At 38.3% G+C, this 20,416-nt stretch overlaps 1 protein-coding gene across 3 annotated transcripts in view; it reads left to right on the top strand.

The window, feature by feature from the left end:
* Nucleotides 1–20,416, top strand: part of mid2 (midline 2) — a 157,026-nt gene that overhangs the window by 94,130 nt on the left and 42,480 nt on the right. For 2 of the 3 annotated variants that reach the window (XM_024283792.2, XM_024283791.2), the window contains exons 3-4: nt 12,377–12,442; nt 15,348–15,443. In XM_024283792.2, the coding sequence (XP_024139560.1) occupies nt 12,377–12,442; nt 15,348–15,443 (162 nt within the window). The remainder of the gene's footprint in view (nt 1–12,376; nt 12,443–15,347; nt 15,444–20,416) is intronic. The other variant, XM_024283793.2, reaches the window with a different exon arrangement.

Genomic DNA, 20,416 nt, shown 5'->3' with positions numbered 1-20,416 from the left:
ACCCGCTCACATTTCTGCTCCTGTTCGGCGAGTGAAGGACGCGTGCGGATGGATTTGTCTCTCAGCTGACGAGCAACGTCCAGAGAGAGGAGAGCTTTAATAATGAACCATCAGATGAAAAAGTGTCACATCGAGGGGCCACCGCAGGACTTTGTAACTGACGCTACTGCGTCCCATCTGTTCCGGGTCTTTACACAGCTGTCACAACACAAACTGCAAAGCTCAAATGTCGGGGTAGTTAAGCCACTTTCAAGAGCATTTGTTTTAGTTGATTTCAAACTGAAGAACAAAAGGAAGAAAGAGGGATGTCAGAGTTTTGTCAAGTGTTGTTATTTGGAATGGTGAGGCTTTAAAATAGGACGAGTCAGAGAGCAGTGGAACCATCATTAAAAAATCATTCCACCTTAAGCTTGGCTCTGCTGACATTTCTTGTCAGGTTCTCCTCAGAGAAGGAGCAGTTTGGTGTCGTCCATGTGCTTCCTACAAATGTGCTCCGGTCCGTGTGTCAGAACTGGAGTCTGTCTGGTGCATTACTTCGCTCTGAGCGATGTTATCACACGACGGCGAGGACTCACAAAGCGGAGGGCCGTGATGAAAACCACTTTACGTTGTTGTCAGTTACTGTATAAAACTGTCAGCCTGGGTTTCTTCAGGGAATTAAATGTTGTTGCTCCATATCAATCCAATCAACTTTCCCCGAGAGATTACTTCCAACAGAAGACAACAAGTAGAGGTGACACTCTGGAGTAGTCTAAGCTTGATGCTAATTCAAGCTGTCTCTGATATCCCAAATGTGAAAGATCTGGAAATGTATATTTACAGACTTTGTGCGGAAAGATTTTGAGTTTAAAAAACATATTTATCTAGAGCTAGTATGCCTAATATGTCAAATGTGGGGGTAGATTGTGGGCTATAAAAAATAAATCATCAAAAAATAAAGATTACCAATCATCGGCGTGAAGTACGCCACTCGATTGACATGCAGAACTTCCAATCAGAGATCCTCTGATACAAACATCACTGCACATGCATGTTTAACCATGACTCAGCCAGCAAAAATTGAGTTTTCCATCCTCCAAAACGCCAGGAAAGTGTGGTGAATATGCTAACGTGGCTAACATTTAGCATGTTATCAATAAGTTCTTGAACTACTGTGAACGCAGTTCGACTGACTGATGGACTTGTCTCTGACTATTTTGTCTCCCTTAATGTGCCTTACAGCTGGGTGAACCCTATAAAGGGCACGCTCGCAATTTGACCCTTTATTGACTAAGAACCTGGTGCTCCCTTTACTGATGAAAATACAGTGAGCTATTGGAGTCAGTCTATTAGTTATTATAAAAAACATAGGGGAGGAGGTCGTTGGGATTGTGCCTCAAAAACAGAAAAACCTAAGGACAAAAAGGTTAATCTGATCCACTGCTGTTGGACTTGACGTAAACAGAATGTGTAGATGTTATTGCAGCCTAGTTAGTACCTGCGTCGAGGCACCAATAGTAATGAAGCATTGTTTTAATATGGTGAGAAACCTCAATAAAGTGAATTTTCTGTAGAGTTTCGAACAAATTTGTACAAGTACAAACCGCTGTGAGTTTGGTGTATTTGAATGAGCTGTTTTTCAAAACGCCAAAAGACTTGTAGAAATTTCGCTAAATATGTACCTATTTTCCGGAGTATAAGTCGCAGTTTTTTTCATAGTTTAGCCAGGGATGCGACTTATACTCAGGAGTGACTTATTTGTGTTTTTCTTTTCTTTTTAGACATAAATATATATATATATATATATATATATATATATATATATATATATATATATATATATATATATATACTTGTTATTTTCCCAGTAAACACCTTTTGTTTTTTAGCGGTTGTTTCCCCTAACAACCTCTAGACGGCGCTGCATTTGAGTATTTGCTACTGACAGTGGCAGAACAAGTGTTGTCCAAAACAAATATGGAAGAGAATCTGATTGTTTTCCTCTTAAACTTTGATACTTTTCTCATACACATCAAAAGATTAGTATTCTTGTATTTATATTATTTTATTTTCTGTTTTATTTTAGCTACGCTTGGCTTGGCAAATTTGTTCTGAAACGTCAGACTCCAGAGCACGTATCAAAGTCAAGGCCCGGGATCGGATTTTTATGGAGAGTAAAACATTGAAAGTTATTTAAGGTTTAAGTTGATTTATTCTGAAATAATATTCCTACATTTTTATTATTCATATTTATGTTTAAAAGTTGCGGTTTTAAGGTTTTAAAAATTGGCATCCTGGTAGCTTTTATGACTATTTCAGATCTTACTAAGATTTTTTAGGCCATTTTTGAGTTTAGCCAATGTTTTAGCTACATGCTAGCTGTTTCGCTAACCTAAGTTTTTTTTGTTTTGTTTTTGTTTTTTAGACAAATTTAGCATTTAGCTAATATTTTAGCAGGCTATCAGCTTCAGCCTTTTTTAGCTATTAGTTTCAGTAATTTCAGCTATCAACTTTAGTTATTTCATTTTCAGCTTCAGCATTTTCAGCAATCAATTTTAGCATCTTTAGCTATCAGCACTAGCATCTTCAGTGGCCAAAATCAGTTTACAGAATTCACACTGGGATTATAGCAGGTAAGGCTATATATCTAGTTAATATATAACTATATACATCCATAAATATGTTAAAAAGTTACTGTTTTAAAAATGTAGTTTTAGAATGACAACTCTTAAAAAAAACAAACAGTGTAGCTTTCACGATCACTTCGACATCACTAAACACAAGCAGAATTATTCCATATACACTTGTAAGGCATTCTGGATTATAAAGTGCACTGTCATATTTTTGTGGAGTCCCTCTTGGGGAATGTATTCAGTCACTCGATGTTTAAGGGAGACCCCGGCTTTCCTGGCAGAAGTTTATTTCTCCAGCCCGTGTCCTTGATCTGTTTTCTTTTACTCACTGCCCAGAGCTTGTGACTGCAGGTGAGGGTTGGATCATAGATCAATGAGGAAATTGATATACTCTCCTTTGGACTTGGTGCTCCGCTCGTAGCAGCAGATCAGTACAGAGCCCACATCACTTCAGCCCCTTCATTGATCTGTTAGTTGACCTCATTGATACCTTTTTTTTGTTCAATAAAATAAAAGGAGATGCATCAATTTGACATTTTTCACTTGTAATAGACATTATTTTTTACCTCTGGAGGAAGCAGTCAACAATAATGTTGCTTGTAAAGAAATGAAAAGGTTTTTAGAGGATTTCATTTTTTAAAGTGAATGTCAAATTTGACTAAATTAATATAGTATTTGTTTTAAGTTCTGAGTTCTATAATTTTGTAGTTTATAATTTTAACAGTGTATGCCAAATAGTGTTTACATCTGATTTATTATTAAGGAGTTTGCTCTTTTTGAAATGCATTCAGTTAGACTGGAAGAACGCTTGATAATACTTCAACAGTTCCGGTGAAGTATTCTTAACCTTTTTTTAAAATAGATGCTTTTTGATGAAGCTGGAACTGAACTAACCTCCACATTGATCATGTTAGTTTGGGAATGAAGATACACTTTTATAAGTATTCATTAAAGTGATGTTGAATTAGGGAGGTTTTTGGAAAGTGGCTCTGAAGTGGTGACAGCATAAACCTTCATAAATCACTGAGATTCAGAACTTATTCTATTGCATCAGTTGAAAAAATAGTTTTGATTGAAATTGATTTTTGAGCATATCATTATTCTAAGACTAGCTGTCTTTGATGCTTAATTATATCCAACTATTGACTTTTTTTGCAACATCAAATCGGAGCTTTATACTTTAGTGAAATAATAATATTTGTGTGTGGTCTATTCTGCTGAAGGCATTTGTGCTCTTACTCCTATAATAATCCTATACAGTATTTGTCAGTCATTGACTGTGGGGGGCCATGGCTGAATAGTAGTTAGCGCTCTAGCCTCACAGTGTGAAGGTCCTAGTTCAAATATCAGCGGGGATCAATCAAAAACATGCACCATAGGTTAATTGGTGACTCTAAGTTATCTCTAGGTGTGAATGTGTGTTCCTGTAACAGAACGGTGACCTGTTCAGGGTCACCAGTACCCCAACATTAGCTTGGTTCGCTCCAGTAGCCCCATGACCCCAAAAGGGATTTGACGGATTCAATAGATGGATGGATGCATAAATCTGTAAATTATTCCACTAATATATTGTGAGGTACATTAATCGAGACAAAAGTCAGAGTCAGAGATCAATCAGACTTTATTCATTGTGTTCACCATAATTGTAGAACTTGGTTGTAACATACAGTATTAGCTGCATTAGCCCATTTACAATACCTGTAACTCCTAACCTTCCCACATTGCTACGTTAGCTGTGTTGGCGTACTCACGAAAAAAAACCCAAGCAAACATTTTGAACAGCGTCAAGTACCTAAAAAAAATCACTTCAACATCAGTAAACACAACAATGCTGTTTTAGTACTTCCACCAAGGAACAATCAATACCAATAAACAGTCCGCATCCACATCAACTGACCACATCATACAGAAATAAGAGCAGCACACTACATCTCCCAGCAGCCCCAGCACACAGTCCCTGGATGCCACTCATCTGACAATCACCCACCTGTTACTTAAACACTGCTCGCTCTGAACAACGTATTGTTTGTGCCACCCTGCCTGCCTTACCGAGCGTTTGTATCTGGACCTGATCTTCTGTTTCTGACCCTGCTTTATCTCTGATTGCCTGCCGCCTGCCCTGACCCTCACCTGGACTCTGACATCTCTAGTCTCTCCCTGGATGATCCCATGCTCGTGATTGACCTCTGCCTTTCTGACTCTGATTTAGCTTTGTGGACCTTTAGCTGTGCTCAGTTCCTGTCTGAACTAATAAACCTGCTGCACATGGAACCAGCTGTCTGCCTGTTTGTGACAGATGGACTCAAACAAATCTTCCCAGAACACGTATTTTGTAACTTCTTTCTGTCCCTTTTTACTTATTTTTCTTCCTTCCTTTTTAAAATTATGTACTCTATGTATCTTTTTCCTTTTGGCTGATTGACACTTAATTAGGACTTTTCATCAGAGCAGCCAAACACTCACAGCATGTCATCCAGCATATAAGAACAGCAGCAGCAGCCCTCTGGTTTGGGGCTCAGCTCTGTGCCTAATACTGCATAACAAATAGCTTACTAATGAGTTGGGGCCATATCTTAATGTAAGTAGAGGTCATATTTGAACTAATATGTGCAGCACACTAGTTTTTTAAATTTCCTTTTACACTTAGTTAGTTGTCCACATTTGTGTGAAGTTTTCATACTTTCACAGCTGGTTTTCATACTCCATGCCTTCATTTTGATAAACCAAATAAAAAAGTCCTAAAATAGCGAAATTAATAACCAGCTGCAGGATTTTATACATCGCTTGAGACAGTCATTATCTGCAGTTAGTCATTTGATGGTGTATGAAAACAACAGTCTGTCATTGCTTTTGAAGGACTAAATGTGACATTGTAATTAATGGTCAACCAATAGCCTCCCTTGTCTTACTGAAGCATTGAGGCAGGCCTTATGCTCTCACTGACACGAAGAGATTGAGGATAAAGGAGAAGGTTGCCTCTTTCAAAAACCTGGCTTCTCAGTTCAGTCAAGACATTCAAACCTCAGCAGCTGTTCTTTCCATGGAGTTTAAGGAAATTTGAACTCAGCAACATGACGACTTTGAGTTTCTTAAGCACACTGTTGGCTGTGGTCGAAGGGACTTCATCACCCCCTGATGACACAGCAGCTGCTTTGCTGCAGACATGAAGTCTGCTAGTAAAAAAAAAAAAAGAAAATAGCAAAGAATATTAACGGCTGACACATAACATCCATCCATATAGTCTTCAAAAGATCCTTCAGTAAAAGCTTATTGGTTGGTATTGGTTTTAGTGTGATGCTACGTTCACACCAAGTGTGAATTGACGACGAAGATCAAGAAAGATGAAATAGACAAAAAGACGTTAAAAGCATGTTCTTGAACGCATATGTAGGATATGATGAACTGTCATTGTTTTACAGACAGAAAGTTGAATCAAACGCCAATTTTGAACAAATCCTGCCATCATTAACTTCAACACTATTTTTATTCTTGATGTGTTTTTTTCAAAGTATTTCAAGGTCAGCATGAATCTTCTGAAACAATCTGTAAAATCGTTTCTCTCACTTAAAGCAAAAGTATTGATCAATCAGAGGCCCAGCCATGCTACTCATTTGTTAGTTTTCCCTCTCAGTATTAATCCGTGAAATTGAGTGGCTCAGAAAATCAAAGCAATTCAAATCAGATGAAACATGGATCTTTTGTGCCCATTCATCCATCCCTTATCTGTTAGGAAATGGTCCAACAAAGAGACAAAAGGTTCAGGCCACATGGATCCAACTCCTATTTTTCTGTTTTTCTATTTGTTCTCTCTGCATATTTTAATTGTTCTTGGAAGTCTTGTGATGTTCCTGACCTAAAACAAATTGTTCCCGATGCTAAAAGCATACACAGTCCCATGCATATCAAAGAGTCTTCTAAACAATTTCAAATGCCAGCTTGTGTCAGAGCTCCTCGCTCCTGCTCAGCAATCATGACAATTCAGTTTTCCCTTTCAAACCCAGAGAGATCCTTCTTGATGCTAATCCCCACGCAAAGCTAAAACCTTGAATTATTATTGGATTTGTGTCCATTTAGGATAGCTTTTAAAGGCGTGACAGGAAAAAAAAGCTATGGGATTTATAAAGCAGTGGTCTGTAAGTTTGTGCTTCTTCTTTTTACGGATTTTCCCCTGCAAGAATATAAAAATGGAAGCGCCAATCTTCTGGCTCATGTTTATCACTACTTTCCAGATGCTTTTAGAGCCATCACTCCTAACTCGACCTCATGCAGCTGAAAAGTCTCACGTCTCAGTTTCTAAAACCCATAACATGTCATCCAGATCTACACAGGAACATTTAAAAAGTCATTGCCGTTCCCTTTGGAGTATCATATTGTCTGCACTATAGAGCACACTGGATTATAAGGTGCTCCATCAATGAATTGTCTATTTTCAAATGTATGTCATATATTAAGGTGCACCAAACTATAAGGTGAATTAAAAGAAACAAAGAGTCAGATATATGTTTCCTAGTCAGTCAGACTATATTAGCTTCCATAGTAACTCTACCCATACATGGTGAGTCGGGGTGAGAATGTGTTCACCATGGTAGTAATAATTAGGTGCTGATTCCTTATGTTAGGAATCGAGCTTGACTTTCCATTTCTTACTCGCTGCCACAATTCCTAAACCTCCTAAGTATCAGCCCATGGAATATTATCCTTAGACAAAACACTTTTATTTTCCCAGAAGGCTGAAGTTACTGACACACAAAGCTTCTTGATGTAAAATGACCTTCTTCAACTCCTTCTCAAGTGAAATCCCTCTTGTTTTCTCGCACTTTCGTCTGAGTTGTTTCTCTTGTTGATGCGGGGGACAAAAGAAAATTAGGTGAAAGAAAAAGCTTTGAAATTGGATGCGTCGCCTCGGGCGACTCATTTCTGTCACTCTGGCGCTATTGCCTTGCTTGGTAAACATGCGCCCTTTGCGACTGTAGGTCTGGTGTGGAAAAGGCGTCGGTGGCTTTTCTTCTGTGACGTATAAATGCGGATTTGCCGTCGGACAAATGGATCGTATGTGAGGGATCAGAGACTTAAGAAGGCTCCCTAACATGATGATGTCAAGTTTAAGGGGGTGTAATCTAAGTTGAGTTGATGGGCTGTCAGCAGCTGCAGTTGTATCAGTGCTGGAACACACCAAACAGACAGAATAGGGACTGAGGCAGTGAGGCACGGAACGATGGAGATGAAGGGAGAGAAAGCCAGGAAGTGACTGAAAAATATCTCATCATGGTGAAGAAAAAAAAAGAAAAAGCAGGGGAGTCTGGAGGAAATCGAAGTTACTGTGTTCAGCCAGTGTGCTGCTACTCTCACATGCTCCTCATCTCAGCATGGGACGCCGACCTATTTCCATCTCATCAGTGCCCTCAGTCTCTGTAGCCCTCTCTATATTCAGTGTCACCACATGGTATGTCTCCAGCTGAATCAGTGAAGGAGTGATATCACCCAATGAAACATCCAACAATCGGCTGCAGCCTCCTGCATTCTTTATTTTCCTGTTTGTTTTCTCTGCTGAAAGTCTCTAGGTGGGGTTGGATATCTCTGAAGGCTTTCTTCCACTCTCTCCTGCATTCTCTCACATCATTAGTCTCTCAAACTAGACTGAGGTCACATGAATGTCGGCACAATTCAGTTGGAGCTGTTCATTTTTGGTCTTACTTAAGGCCTGCTGTCTGGCAGCTCTAGAGGTGCGTTCACACGTGTGTTCAAGAGGCCATTTCCTAGGAAAGTCATAAACCTGTGTAAATGTGCCAGGATTCCCGCAGGGTCTTAAAAAGTCTTAAAAGCATGGAACTTGTTAATTTGAAAATAACATCTTAAAAAGTCTTACAGTTTGATATTTTTGATATATAGAATTTGATATCAGAGCCTTAAAAATGGTGCTGCTTGAAACATCTCAGTTTCAAATTTCTTGTCAAAATTTAATGTTTCAACCAGGATTTTTTGGATCAAATGATATAAGTAACCAGTAGGAGAACCAGTTGTTAAGCACCAACACAATGAACAACCACCACCGGTTTAAAAAGACGAAGAAGAGCGCTAAAGCAACACGGCACAGACTACAAACAACAAGATAAGAGGATACAGTTTTGATCATACAATGGGAATAAATTAATACAATTGGAAATAATGTATAAAATGAGTAATAGACTGAGAAATTGGTCTTCATTTTTGACATGCATGGCCTTAAAAAGCTCTTAAATTTAACATGAAGAAACTCGTAGGAACCTTGTGTGCATTTTGGGCTTCAAAATGAAAAACTCTTTTCATGCATAGCTACGCAAGTTTTCATGATCGTTTTCAGGCTCTACATGCACAACACACAGCTATGAAATGTATGTTGCCGGCTAAGCCAAATAGAATTTTGACCAATCAGGGACTCACAAAACTCAGTGGGTGCCTGGTTTGTTTGGTGAACCCAGACATAACGTCGAGCCTGATGCCTGACGCTAACTCCTAAGTTTATTTGTAATGCGTAAAAAGAGCACTGCCAAGCACCGCTAGGTGTTAGCCATGTTAGAGTATTAACCAGTGTTAATTTTGACAGAGAATTTTAATTTAGTTTTAGTCATAGTCTTTTGACTAAAATAGGGTTTAGTTTTAGTCGCAATTTAGTCATGTTGATTCTATTAATTTTAGTCAAATTTTTTGTCAACGAAATTAACACTGGTATTAACATTAACATACAACCTTGTTGCAACTCATAAAAAAAACAAAAAAAAACCTAACATTTTGACAGTGCGTGACTTTTTTTTTTTAACTGGCAACGCCAAAGTTTCTTTTCAACAACTCTGAAGACTTTTGAGTATGGTTTAGAAAACAAAGAGGGTTGCAGTTAGGGCTGGAAATCTCAGGGTAACTCACGTTACCATGCAATTCATGATACAGGACAGGTTACTGCTGTTACTGCCCTTATGATCAGTTTTTGTTACATTAGTAACAGCGTACACTGTTACTAATGTCTATCTGATTTAAAAAAAATAAAAAATAAGAACAGAAAACTTTAGGAGCTTAGGCGTGATCACAACTTTCACTATTCTCTGTCAAACCTTCAACTCTCTCCCCAAAGGCTACAACAGAATCGAATAGCAAAACAAATAATTTTGCTTATTTCTCACTAAGTGTTTGGTTCAAACCAGTGAACCCTGCAGTGACATGCTGCTGGGTCCACTCCATTACTCATTGACCTTTTCTTGCAGCCCACGACTGCCTAACTTTTTATGCTATTAATGCTTTGTCACACAGCGACTGTCAGTTAAAAGACTGTAATAGGAAAATAACATTTAAAAGAGCTTTTCCCAGTAGAAAAGCTCTTGAATTCAATTTTCCAAAGAGTTGAGAGAGTTCAAACCAGCTCAGAGACAGTGGGGAGGCAATCCATAAATGCAGTGATCTGAAATGAAAGGTCTTTCTTTATTTTACTAAGTTTTATCTGTTACTTTTATCTTTCTTGGTTTTTAGTTTTTGTTGTTATCTGGATTTGTTTTTTGTATTTGACTTGGATTTTTGCCTGTTTTCTTTGTTGGTGTGTTTACCAGTGAAGTTCTTGTGAAGTCCAACTTCAGGGTTTTGCTTAAATGAGTCATTTTGGAGCGAAAGCCTCTTGCCTGAGTCTTCTTTCTATACTCAGTCTGTGATGCAGTGTGGGGGGGTCAGAGGTGACATATTTACTGTGAAGATTCTTGCCATGTTGTTCTCTTCAAACTTGCTCAAAAAATGAAATGAAATTGCGGTGAAATTTGGCTCAAGGTTAGTGTAAAGGAGACAGAAAAGGAGTATTGTGAGCCCGTCCTCTAATCGCAGATAAAAGCTTTGAAGCAGTTTTGACCATCTGCAGCGACTGTAAAAGCCATTCGATAAATTAAATAAAAGTATTTTTCTATCTTATATTTTTTAGTTACAAATTTTTCCTTCAAGTTTTTTTTTTTTTTTTAACTTAGCAGTTTTGTAACCGAAGGACATCGACTTAAAAACTCGGACCTCAAGGTTTCTGAGGCTCAACTCTTCTTTAGCTTTTGCAAACCACGGATGATGTAATTCTTCTGTTTTCTAGAGCAAAAACCAAAGTTTCTGTTTTCTTAGTTTTAACTTTCTATCTTGATGTTATAAAACTATATTTTAATTGGTGGAAAATTGCTCCAAGAGGTTGGAGGAATAACTGATTTTAGGGTTTAAAAACCGAAGCGATGGAGATTTACTTCAACCTTGAAAAAAAAAAGAAACAATTACTGTCTTTTTTGGACTATAAGTTCATCCAGGGTATTAGTCGTAGTAACAAATATATATATATATATATATAAAACATATGTAAGTTACACTTTTGGAATTTAACAAAATACAAGACCAAGAACAGACAGTTCAACAGCAAATCATAATAACAGAATAGATACCAATAATAGAATTCACTGCCGTAACACATTGATGCTTATTTAGCTTCATGAAATGAAGGAGGACTCTAGTATATTAGAGAAACACTAACGATTATTAAGATGACCATAGCATAAATTACATACTAACAAGTCAGATAAACTCTTTACATCACTTTAAATCCCTAAGTCCATTCCTGTGTCACCTTGGAGCAACTCTACCCAGCCTGGTGTAATACTACGTTCACACCGCCCTCTGCAACACACGTTCAAGTGACCACTTCTTACAAGAAGTCAATGTAAATGCACTTTTAAAAATCGCTGTCAAAGGGTTACAATATGGCGGTAGACTTATCAGGAAGTGACGGCGAATGATCTGGCCAGATTTTACAAAACACTTGTTTTGTCCAGTTCATATAAACAGTCAATGGTTACTATTTAGAGGAAACATTGATACATCCATTTGCTCTCTAGTGGTTGTTGCTATTTATTTTTAAAAAATCAAATGTAAGTCGCACCTCCTGCCAAACTACAAAAAAATAAAAACTTGAACTCTGAAAAATGTTGTACGTCAAAATATTAAGATGGACAATTCTTCAATTTAAATCATGTTAAAAATTGACTTCTAATTTTTAGATGTTCTTTATATCTTTCTGAATAAGTCTTAATATCTAAATGCTACAAATGTGCCCATCTTTGCTTTAAATTTGTACCATAGACATTTTCATAGACTTAAAATAAGTTTCATTCTAACTTGTTTAAGTCTGTCAACTTAAATGCTATGGGATCCTTGAACCTACTGAGGGCTTGCTTCATTATTCCACTCCCAGTGTATTAATTAACACGTTCTGATATAAGGGGGGGGCACGCATCTCTAATGATGTTAAGGGGCTGAATCTGTCACGAATCTTCACAAACTTCTTGGAACGCAGTATGGATGCATGTGAAGGACAGGGCTTAATCCACTGTGGTCCCCGGTGGGTGGGGGTGGGGGACGCCTGGGTTCTGATGCATTCATCATTTCAGTCTCCAGGTTGTTAATTAATGACCCATCTGCACCCACACTCTGATTCTCCACTTCTGACTGGCTCAAACGCACACAGACACAACAGCTAGACTCGGCCCCACGAGGCGACCTCCGGCTCTAGATTACGGTAAACAACCGTCAACAGATTCCGCGAGCTCAACCGTCTCACCTATGTCCGGCGTTATGTACGAGGAACGCAATCACCGAACCAGCAGGGATGAATAACCCCGCCCCCGTTCCTGTAGGTGCTGTGCAGTACGGTAGCAGACGGTGTGATCAGGCTTGTCTGTGTGTATTTCTGTGAGCACTTACGTAGGTGTATGTGTGTGTTGTAGGCTTATCAGGTGAGCCCGGGCAGAGTGTCAGATGCGGTAATGGAGGCTTCAAAGACAAGCGCTGCGGTGAGTTCCCCGGCTGCCTTTTTGCCAAACCCCCTGAACACCCCCCCCCCTTGAGCTCCTCTTCGCTCCTCTCTTCCCACCGCCGGGATGAAGACTGACAGGGCATGTGCACACTTGGACGAATAGGGAGGAGCTGCAGGAATAGAGATAAGCAGACAGATAAGTAATTAAGTGGCTGCAAAGTCAAACGGACAGCAGAGGATGCTGATGGATGAGGATGCTGTCGGGCAGCCTATCTTTTGGCCAGGTGCTAGTCCCGCCCACTTCCCATTCACTTCCATGAGGGGAGGACACTCCAAACCTCCACTGCTTTGTTCTGATCTTCTCTCTGAAGCTGCAAATGTTGTTTTTGATTTTCCTTCAGCTCAATGGCAGCTCGGCTTCTCATTTTTCATCCATTGTACTCCTTTGAGGTAAATGTATTCACGTGCGCCCCTGTCTTTTGTTTTGCATCTGATAAATAGTCATGGTCAAGGGGGCCGTAATGGAGTGTTTGCTCATGAAAATTGGCAAAGGAAGTTGTTTTTATTCGAACAATGATCACAGTGTTAGCGTGGTATCAAAGGTTAGGCAGTTGAAGCACACTGAGGAGCTTTTGAGCCCTTTGAAGCTGCTAAAAATGTAAAATTATTGAATAGAGCTGAATAACAAGTGGGTTGTTTCAGCTGTTCAATGCATACATTACAAAGAAATGTTGCGTTTTGTTCCTGCAGGTTTCAAAATTCCTTTTGAGACAATAAAATGTTGATTTTTGCAAGAAAATGTTGAGTTTTACAACACAAAAATGGAACAAAATCTTCCCTCATTTAAATGTGCCACATAGGACTTGTATTTGATGCAGTTTTAGCTGCAGAAGGGAAGCTTTTAGTACATTTCATTATGGCGTTAGTTCTCATTTCTGCATCCATAAACCTTCACTGACGTTTGGAAGATTGTCTTGCCTTTTCATTGCACTTTGCTGACCAGTTAAAATGACCAGCTCTGCTTCTGAATGTGTAAATGGATTTGTTTTAGGGTGTTTTTAAAGCCTCATACTGTATTTAATTATTCATCAGGTGAAATGGAGGTACAGGAAGCTGGAGAGTTTTTTATTCAACTGGACATGATCATTTTTTCTGCAGCCTGTAATGATCAAAGTGGAACTTTTTTTCATCCATGCTGTTACGGGAAGTTCAATTCAGAGAGATTTTTCGATCAGATTGTGTTTCTTTTGAGAGCCTTTCATGCTAACATACAACAGATCACAAATAAATAATAATGTGTAGAAGGTTAGCCCTAAACCTGAACTGCTGGTGCAAACCTAAAGTTCAGACAGTGGCGGCGCTAGAACATTTTATTAGTTTGTTTGTTTGGAGGGGGGCAGAGGAGACCAGCAGAGAGGAGAAAGAAATGATCAAAAATACATTTGATTAGTAATGAGTTATTATTTATTAGTTTTCCAAAAATAACAATTTTCTCTATCCAGAGTGAGGAAACAGTTCAGGTCAAGGTACTGACGGCCCAGATCACCGGAAATTCAGGATGCAGGGCCGTAACAAATAATTTGAGGGGCTCAAGATTTCTATAAAGATTTTTTGCTTTTGTTATTTTTTCAAATTCTTGAAAAAGCTTGTATTTATGGTTTCTTAACCTTTGTCAAAAATAATACTGATATTGACTCAAAAATTGGGGGGCAAGTGGGGCGGCAAATCTTAGTTTGATCCACTCTGGTACACAGAGTGGTTCAAAGTTGTTGGTGGAGTTCAGTTAAAGACTTAAAGGCAAATAATTATCTAACAGAAAACTAGAATGAACATCTAAGGATAAGTAAAGGGAAAATAACAGGAAGGTTTTAATGCTTAGTAAGCATTCACACAATAGGGATTCTCCTGCTCTTTTCCGTATAATTTTTGACACTTTCAGCAATTTCAGATTTCAGCAATCTTGGTATCAGCTCGTTCAGAACATTACTACTTGCACTTTTGGTATTCATAAACTTTATAATGTTTGAAATAGTGACAATAATATCCCCTATAGGAAATGAATGAGAAATTGCTCAAATCCTTCATAAACTTTGTGTTCTTTGAAACTTGTGAACTTCCGCATACTTTCAGCTAGAGACACCATTCAAACTTTAAAATGTTCAGCAACTACTAGATTTTTTAGGATTTTTGGGCATTTAGCTTTTATTTTACATGCTAGCTGTTTCTGGCTTGATTAGCAAATTTTGAGTTTAGCAAATATGTTAGCATTATGTTAGCTGTTTTGGGAAAAATTACAATTTTACATGTTCTTTAGGCAAATTTTGAGGTTAGCTAATATGTTAGCTTTATGCTAGATGTTAAGGCGAAATTTCCAGGTTTTTTATTTCTAATATTTTAGCAAGCTTTCAGTTTCAGCATCGTCAGCTATCAGCTCTGGCGTCTTTAGTGGCCACATTCAGCTTACAACATTCACACTAGCATTATCGCTGGTAATGCAAAAAAAATCTAGTTTTTCTTGATTTCCTCTTTTTTTCCATCTGTGTTCTTGAGATGGATTTTGCTTTTGATATCACAGTATATGCAACAAAAGGGTCAATTTGTTAGTCACCTACTGTAAATATTGCTCTAGGTTTTCTTCAGCTCAACATGTTTCATGAATCAGTTCTGCATGATTGATCTACGTGCACGCTGAGTCTAAGCTGCAGATGATTTCTTTATTTGTTGTGGGAGATTCTTTTTTGACAACACAATTCCTCAAACACATCTGTCTTTTACTCTAATATTTCATTTAACTGTTGTATTTCATTTTATGTTGAGAATAAGTCATTTAAAAAGACTTAAAACAAACAAAAAGTGAATTCCGAACTTGAGCTGATCAAACAAAATGTTCAGTTTCAAGCTAATTTCTCATCACTTATTCTTCATCTTTTCCGTTCAAACAGCAAACGCTGGAGAACAACCTGACCAACCTGGTGAAGAGGAACAGTGAACTGGAGAACCAAATGGCCAAACTCATTCAGATCTGCCAACAGGTTGAGGTAGGCATTTCCATTGAAAGAATCTCTATATGGACTTAAATGGAAACGTTGGTTTTTGAGCCTGATTGTGTTCGAGGTTTTTCTGTGTCGCTGTGGATTTGAGACTTCCAGTTCTGGGGATTAAATAGCAAATAGGATATATTTCATAATATTTGTTACGACTGCTCTAAATGCAGAATCTTTACCACTGTTTGCTTATTCATGTTTTTGGGGTTGCTGGAGTCTATCCAGCTACTGTTGGGGGAAGGCGGGGTTCACCCTGGGCAGTTCTCTAGTCCATGCCAGGGCCGCACAGAGACATACAAAGGGATACAGATCTTTGTGTTTCATTGTTTTTCCACTATACTTTCTGAAAAGTCGATCATTGTAAAAAGTCCAGTTGTGGTCCTGAGTAAACCTGGTTATACCCTCAGAAATGAGAGGGTCTGGATGGCTCACTTGGTTGGCTGTAGGACTAGCTTCCCAGGGGTTCAATGATTTTCATCCGGTGTGGGTCATTAAGGCAAGACCCTTCATGCTGGTGTCTAACTATGTGTCAGTAAAAGGCATGTGGCTTAAAACTTTCTACCAAACCACTGTTGTGAATCAGTTAAAGCTGACCCCTGAAGGGATATGCGGAAAGGTGAACAACACCCTCAGAAATAAGATAATTCAGTGGGAGGTGCTTCAGGATGCTATAAACACTTGATCTAATAGGGAAAACTACATTTGGTGTTTTTTGAGGAAAAAAAAAACCAATGCAGATTTTTTTTCTGATCAAAGAAACAAAGGCATTGAATAAAGAACTTCAACTCTCATAATCCTGCTGGGTCAGGTAACCACTGTTTTTAGTGTTTTTGCACATAGTGCACAAAAGTCTCTGTTATTACCAAGCCGCAATACCCTTATGGTTTTTTGGCACTTTTTGTTGTATTGGCCTTACGCCACCCAACGGGTTTCAACAATAGCTCCGTGCTAACCAGTTTGTTCCATTTTTCTATGGAACTACAACCAACAGGGGTCCAAAAATGGTACTGTTTGGTCTGGCTTAATAGGTCCATTCTATAATGAAAACGCTCAAAATACTGGAGTGGACCGTACTGTACTGTATCGCTCAGGGGAATTTGGGCTAATTTGTCTCGCAGCAATGATTTTTTTTCCCCAAATCCTTTTTTTCTGTTCAATACTACATTTATAATCCATTTAGTGATCATTTATTTTTCTTGAAAACATTTTAGCCAAAACTTTAGGTCACATTTACCTACTGAAATCACATCCTTGAAGATGCGTCATGCTTTATATTAAAATCATTTAATTGATCTAGATTCCAATTTTAGTTTCATTTTGGTAGGAAGGATGTTGAATGGAAAGTGTCATCTGTTTTGGATTTGCCAGCCTGTGAACGATCACCCGTCAAACCAGACAGGTCATGTCATGGTGTTTAAATATTTCAGGTCAGAGTTTTATTTGTTTTGTCCTGAGCTGCTGTTTCCACCTGATTCAAATTGGAAATTGTGAATAGAAACATGTTTTATGCTTTCCCAGTCACATATACTTTCCCTGTAACTCAATGCCGTTATTTCTTTAAAAGACTCAACACTATCGGACCAAAGAAGAAATATTTTTACTTTTTTTTGCTGTAAAACGTTTTGAATTTCTTATTATCAGCCTCTAGTTTTCTTCCCTCTGGGTTCTGTGAGCAGCAGCTCACTCATCCTCACACCCTATCAAAATAAAATGTTTGCATGATTCATTAAGTCCAAACAAACCGTTCATCATAGGGATTTGGTTTTTGTCTTTTTTATTGCAGCGTGTTTGCCACCAAAAACCAGCACAACCTCATAGTTTCTGGATAAAATAATCATGAGGAGCAACAGCAGGGACAAGAATCTGTACCACTGACGCTGCGGCAAATAATAATAAAAAAAGATAATTTTTTACTCATCGTGGTTGTAGTCAGAGCTAATGTCTGATGTGACCTCATGGTCCAAAAAACCAACGTGTGAATTATTTACAGCAGGGGATGAGAGACTGGAGTGTTTTTGGGCGAGCTCACATGAATGCACAGCAGCTTTTTACAAGCAAAGAGAAGGACGAGGGAAGGAAGTGTGGGAGGAGTGGACAAAAGAGGAAGATATGGATGACAGAAAGAAAGAAACACACAAGAAAGCGGGGAAAAGGGTTCAAAGGGTCATACTCTAAATGTTTGCGTGACTTGCCGTGATTCTATTTCATTTATTCATCTAGTCCGAAGAAGACTCCAAAATGAGAGAATGACAGATAACGGAAAAAGGGAATGAGGAAGTGGGAGATGGGTGAGAGGAGTGAGACTATAATGTGCAAAAAAAGCATTTTGGAAGAGCGTAGAACATGACCTGGATTATTCGCTTACCCACTCAGATCTGACTGCATTGGCACAACAGCAATGATCAAACACAATAGGAATCTTTTGCTGTGTTAGCACCCTCAAAAGTGAGGCTTTTTAGCTATGGTAATGCCTTATTTATCCAATTGGGGCAATATATTCTCACCTCCAACTTGTCACATATTGATGTTTGCTCAGGGACCCCTCCGCATCAAAACTCGACGTTTAGGGTGTCTCAAACTTGTTGTATTTTGACGTGCAGCTGGCCGTACCCATTAAATCATGGGTCCCAACCTCCAGGCCACAAACCAGACCTGGTCCAGTAATGGGACCTGGAGTGCACTGGTACCCTAACCCAGTACTGGTACCCTAACCCGGTACCAGTTTGTGTACCGTACCGCGTCAAGTACAGTGTCTGTCAAGACCTATCTGTGTGTAAAGCTGATCCCACTATACGCAGTCATGTGGAGGGGGATGCAGTGCAGCTTAATGTTCTACATCAAGTCTCCCTTTGGCCTTGTTGCCTTATTACCTCAGCGTTAGGAAAATCCAGTCTGTTGGTAATTAGAGTCATTTGCTGTTCCACCTACAGCCAATAATGGCACAGCTGCTTCAATGCTCTAATGGCTTCCTGTGAAATGTTTGCTTCTACAGAGTCACCTTTCATTCATTCTCCGACCAGAAACTCATACAAACCGTCTTCATAGTTTTGCTGGTTTTTATATGATGTAGAGCTTAATCAATAGAATATTTTATGATAATTTCATGGAAAGTGTGTTTGCTCTTTAAGGTAAAACAGCAATAACCTTGTGATTTTATATATATATATATATATATATATATGTCATGAAATTGTGGTGAATTGGGGGCAGCCGGAAAAAAAAAAGTTTTAAAAGAGCTTGAAACTGTACGACTGGATAACGTCAATATTGCTCGCCATTTTTGTTTGGGGTGTGAGGGGCTGTGAGCTAATGTGTAAAAAGATGGATGATAGGAAGTGGGGGCAGGCTTACTCTGTGCAAACAGTCCCGCCCATAACTCAGAGGCAAATTTATAATGAACTCCTGGCGCTCTGTGGAAACTGTAGCCTAGAAAAAGAAACAGAATTCTTGCTGTTTTATCCATACAATCTCTGCGTTTGAAAGAGAAGGTACAGGGAAAAACCTGTCACAAACATGTCAGAAACCTCAAAATATTCTAACAGATGAATTCCCACACACCAAACCACATCTTCTATAAGCAATCCTCTCGAATATCTACAAAAGCGAGACTGATCACCTCAGGTTTGATATCATAAAATATCCGATTCCCGATTAGAATCGACCAGTTTCATTTTCCTCTGCTCCATTACAAATATCCAGTTGTTTCCTGACTCAAGCCCAGATGCCACGTGGGAATCAAAGCTCCTCTGGAAGCGTTCCAGAATCTGTACAACTCAAGCTGCACGACTCAATCCTCGCATCTGTTTGAGGACATCATTATGTGAGACCCAAACAGAGAGGCTGCAGGAGAAACTGGAGCAGCCAAGGAGAGGCAGACAGACTCAGGGTCAAACCGAGGAAAAGAAAAAAAAAGATGAGAAATAAAAGGCGAGGGAGGCTGATAGGCAACAGAATTGATTTAAGATGTGGAAGTTCTGGTGTCAGCAGGAGGTTAACAGTAGTTTGGAAAATGGAGCAGCTTTTACTTTGGTTTGGGAGTCATTTTGTACAGGTTAGGCTAAAAAAAAAAATCATCGGTGCTGTCTGAGGTTGTTCAGCTGGTTATACCTCAAATGTCCACATTTTCAATCCTATTAGTAACAGTATAGAACAACATCAGTATTGATCTGCTTCATATCCATCCAGGAACAAAATATATTTTTATTTTCATCTTAAAGTTGTTGATAGAGTTTTGTTAAAAATATTATTGCATATACATTTTTATTTTTATTTTTTACAATGTTACTGTCGATGTAAGATGTATAAATGCAATTTTCCTTGAGAAGTTAAAAAAAAAAGAGCACAGAAATGAAAATATTTAGTTTCATATGGTGAAAATGACATTTTATGCTGGGTTTTAATGTTTGTGTCTCATGCAGGAAATGCAGCACTAAAATAATTAAAATAAATAAGATTAAAAGAAATACAAATTCGCAAAGGAACTCTTTGTTTTGAGAAATGATTAAGTTTTCTTTGAATTACAGCATAATAACAAAAATAAAAACTTAAATCACAATATTAATGAAATGATTAGTTAATTTACACATTTTGTCAATGTCACGTTTTACTTAAATCGGCATAAAACTAAAAAATACAGTCTTATGGAAATTGCTTTCAAGCTATGATGCTTTATACTACATATTATTATTACTTTGTCTTGGATTACTTTTAGGTTAACACGATACATGTAGGAGTAAAACATTATCTAGAGTAAAAAAATGTATCACTGAAAGTTTTACATCCAAATGTGTGGTAATAATAATATCGTTTATTTACAAATCACTAACAATCCAAGTCTCTTTAGAGTTTAGTGGAAGGAAAAAACTGTGTAAACAGCTTGGGACTATTTTTTAATTAAACATACTGGAAACTTTATGGTAACTTAAAATCTAGAACTGTGACCAAATACTTAATCTTCTTTTCTGTTA

The sequence above is a fragment of the Oryzias melastigma genome, linkage group LG10, assembly GCF_002922805.2.
Source record: "Oryzias melastigma strain HK-1 linkage group LG10, ASM292280v2, whole genome shotgun sequence".
Taxonomy (NCBI): domain Eukaryota; kingdom Metazoa; phylum Chordata; class Actinopteri; order Beloniformes; family Adrianichthyidae; genus Oryzias; species Oryzias melastigma.
This window is presented reverse-complemented; position numbering and strand designations above follow the sequence as displayed.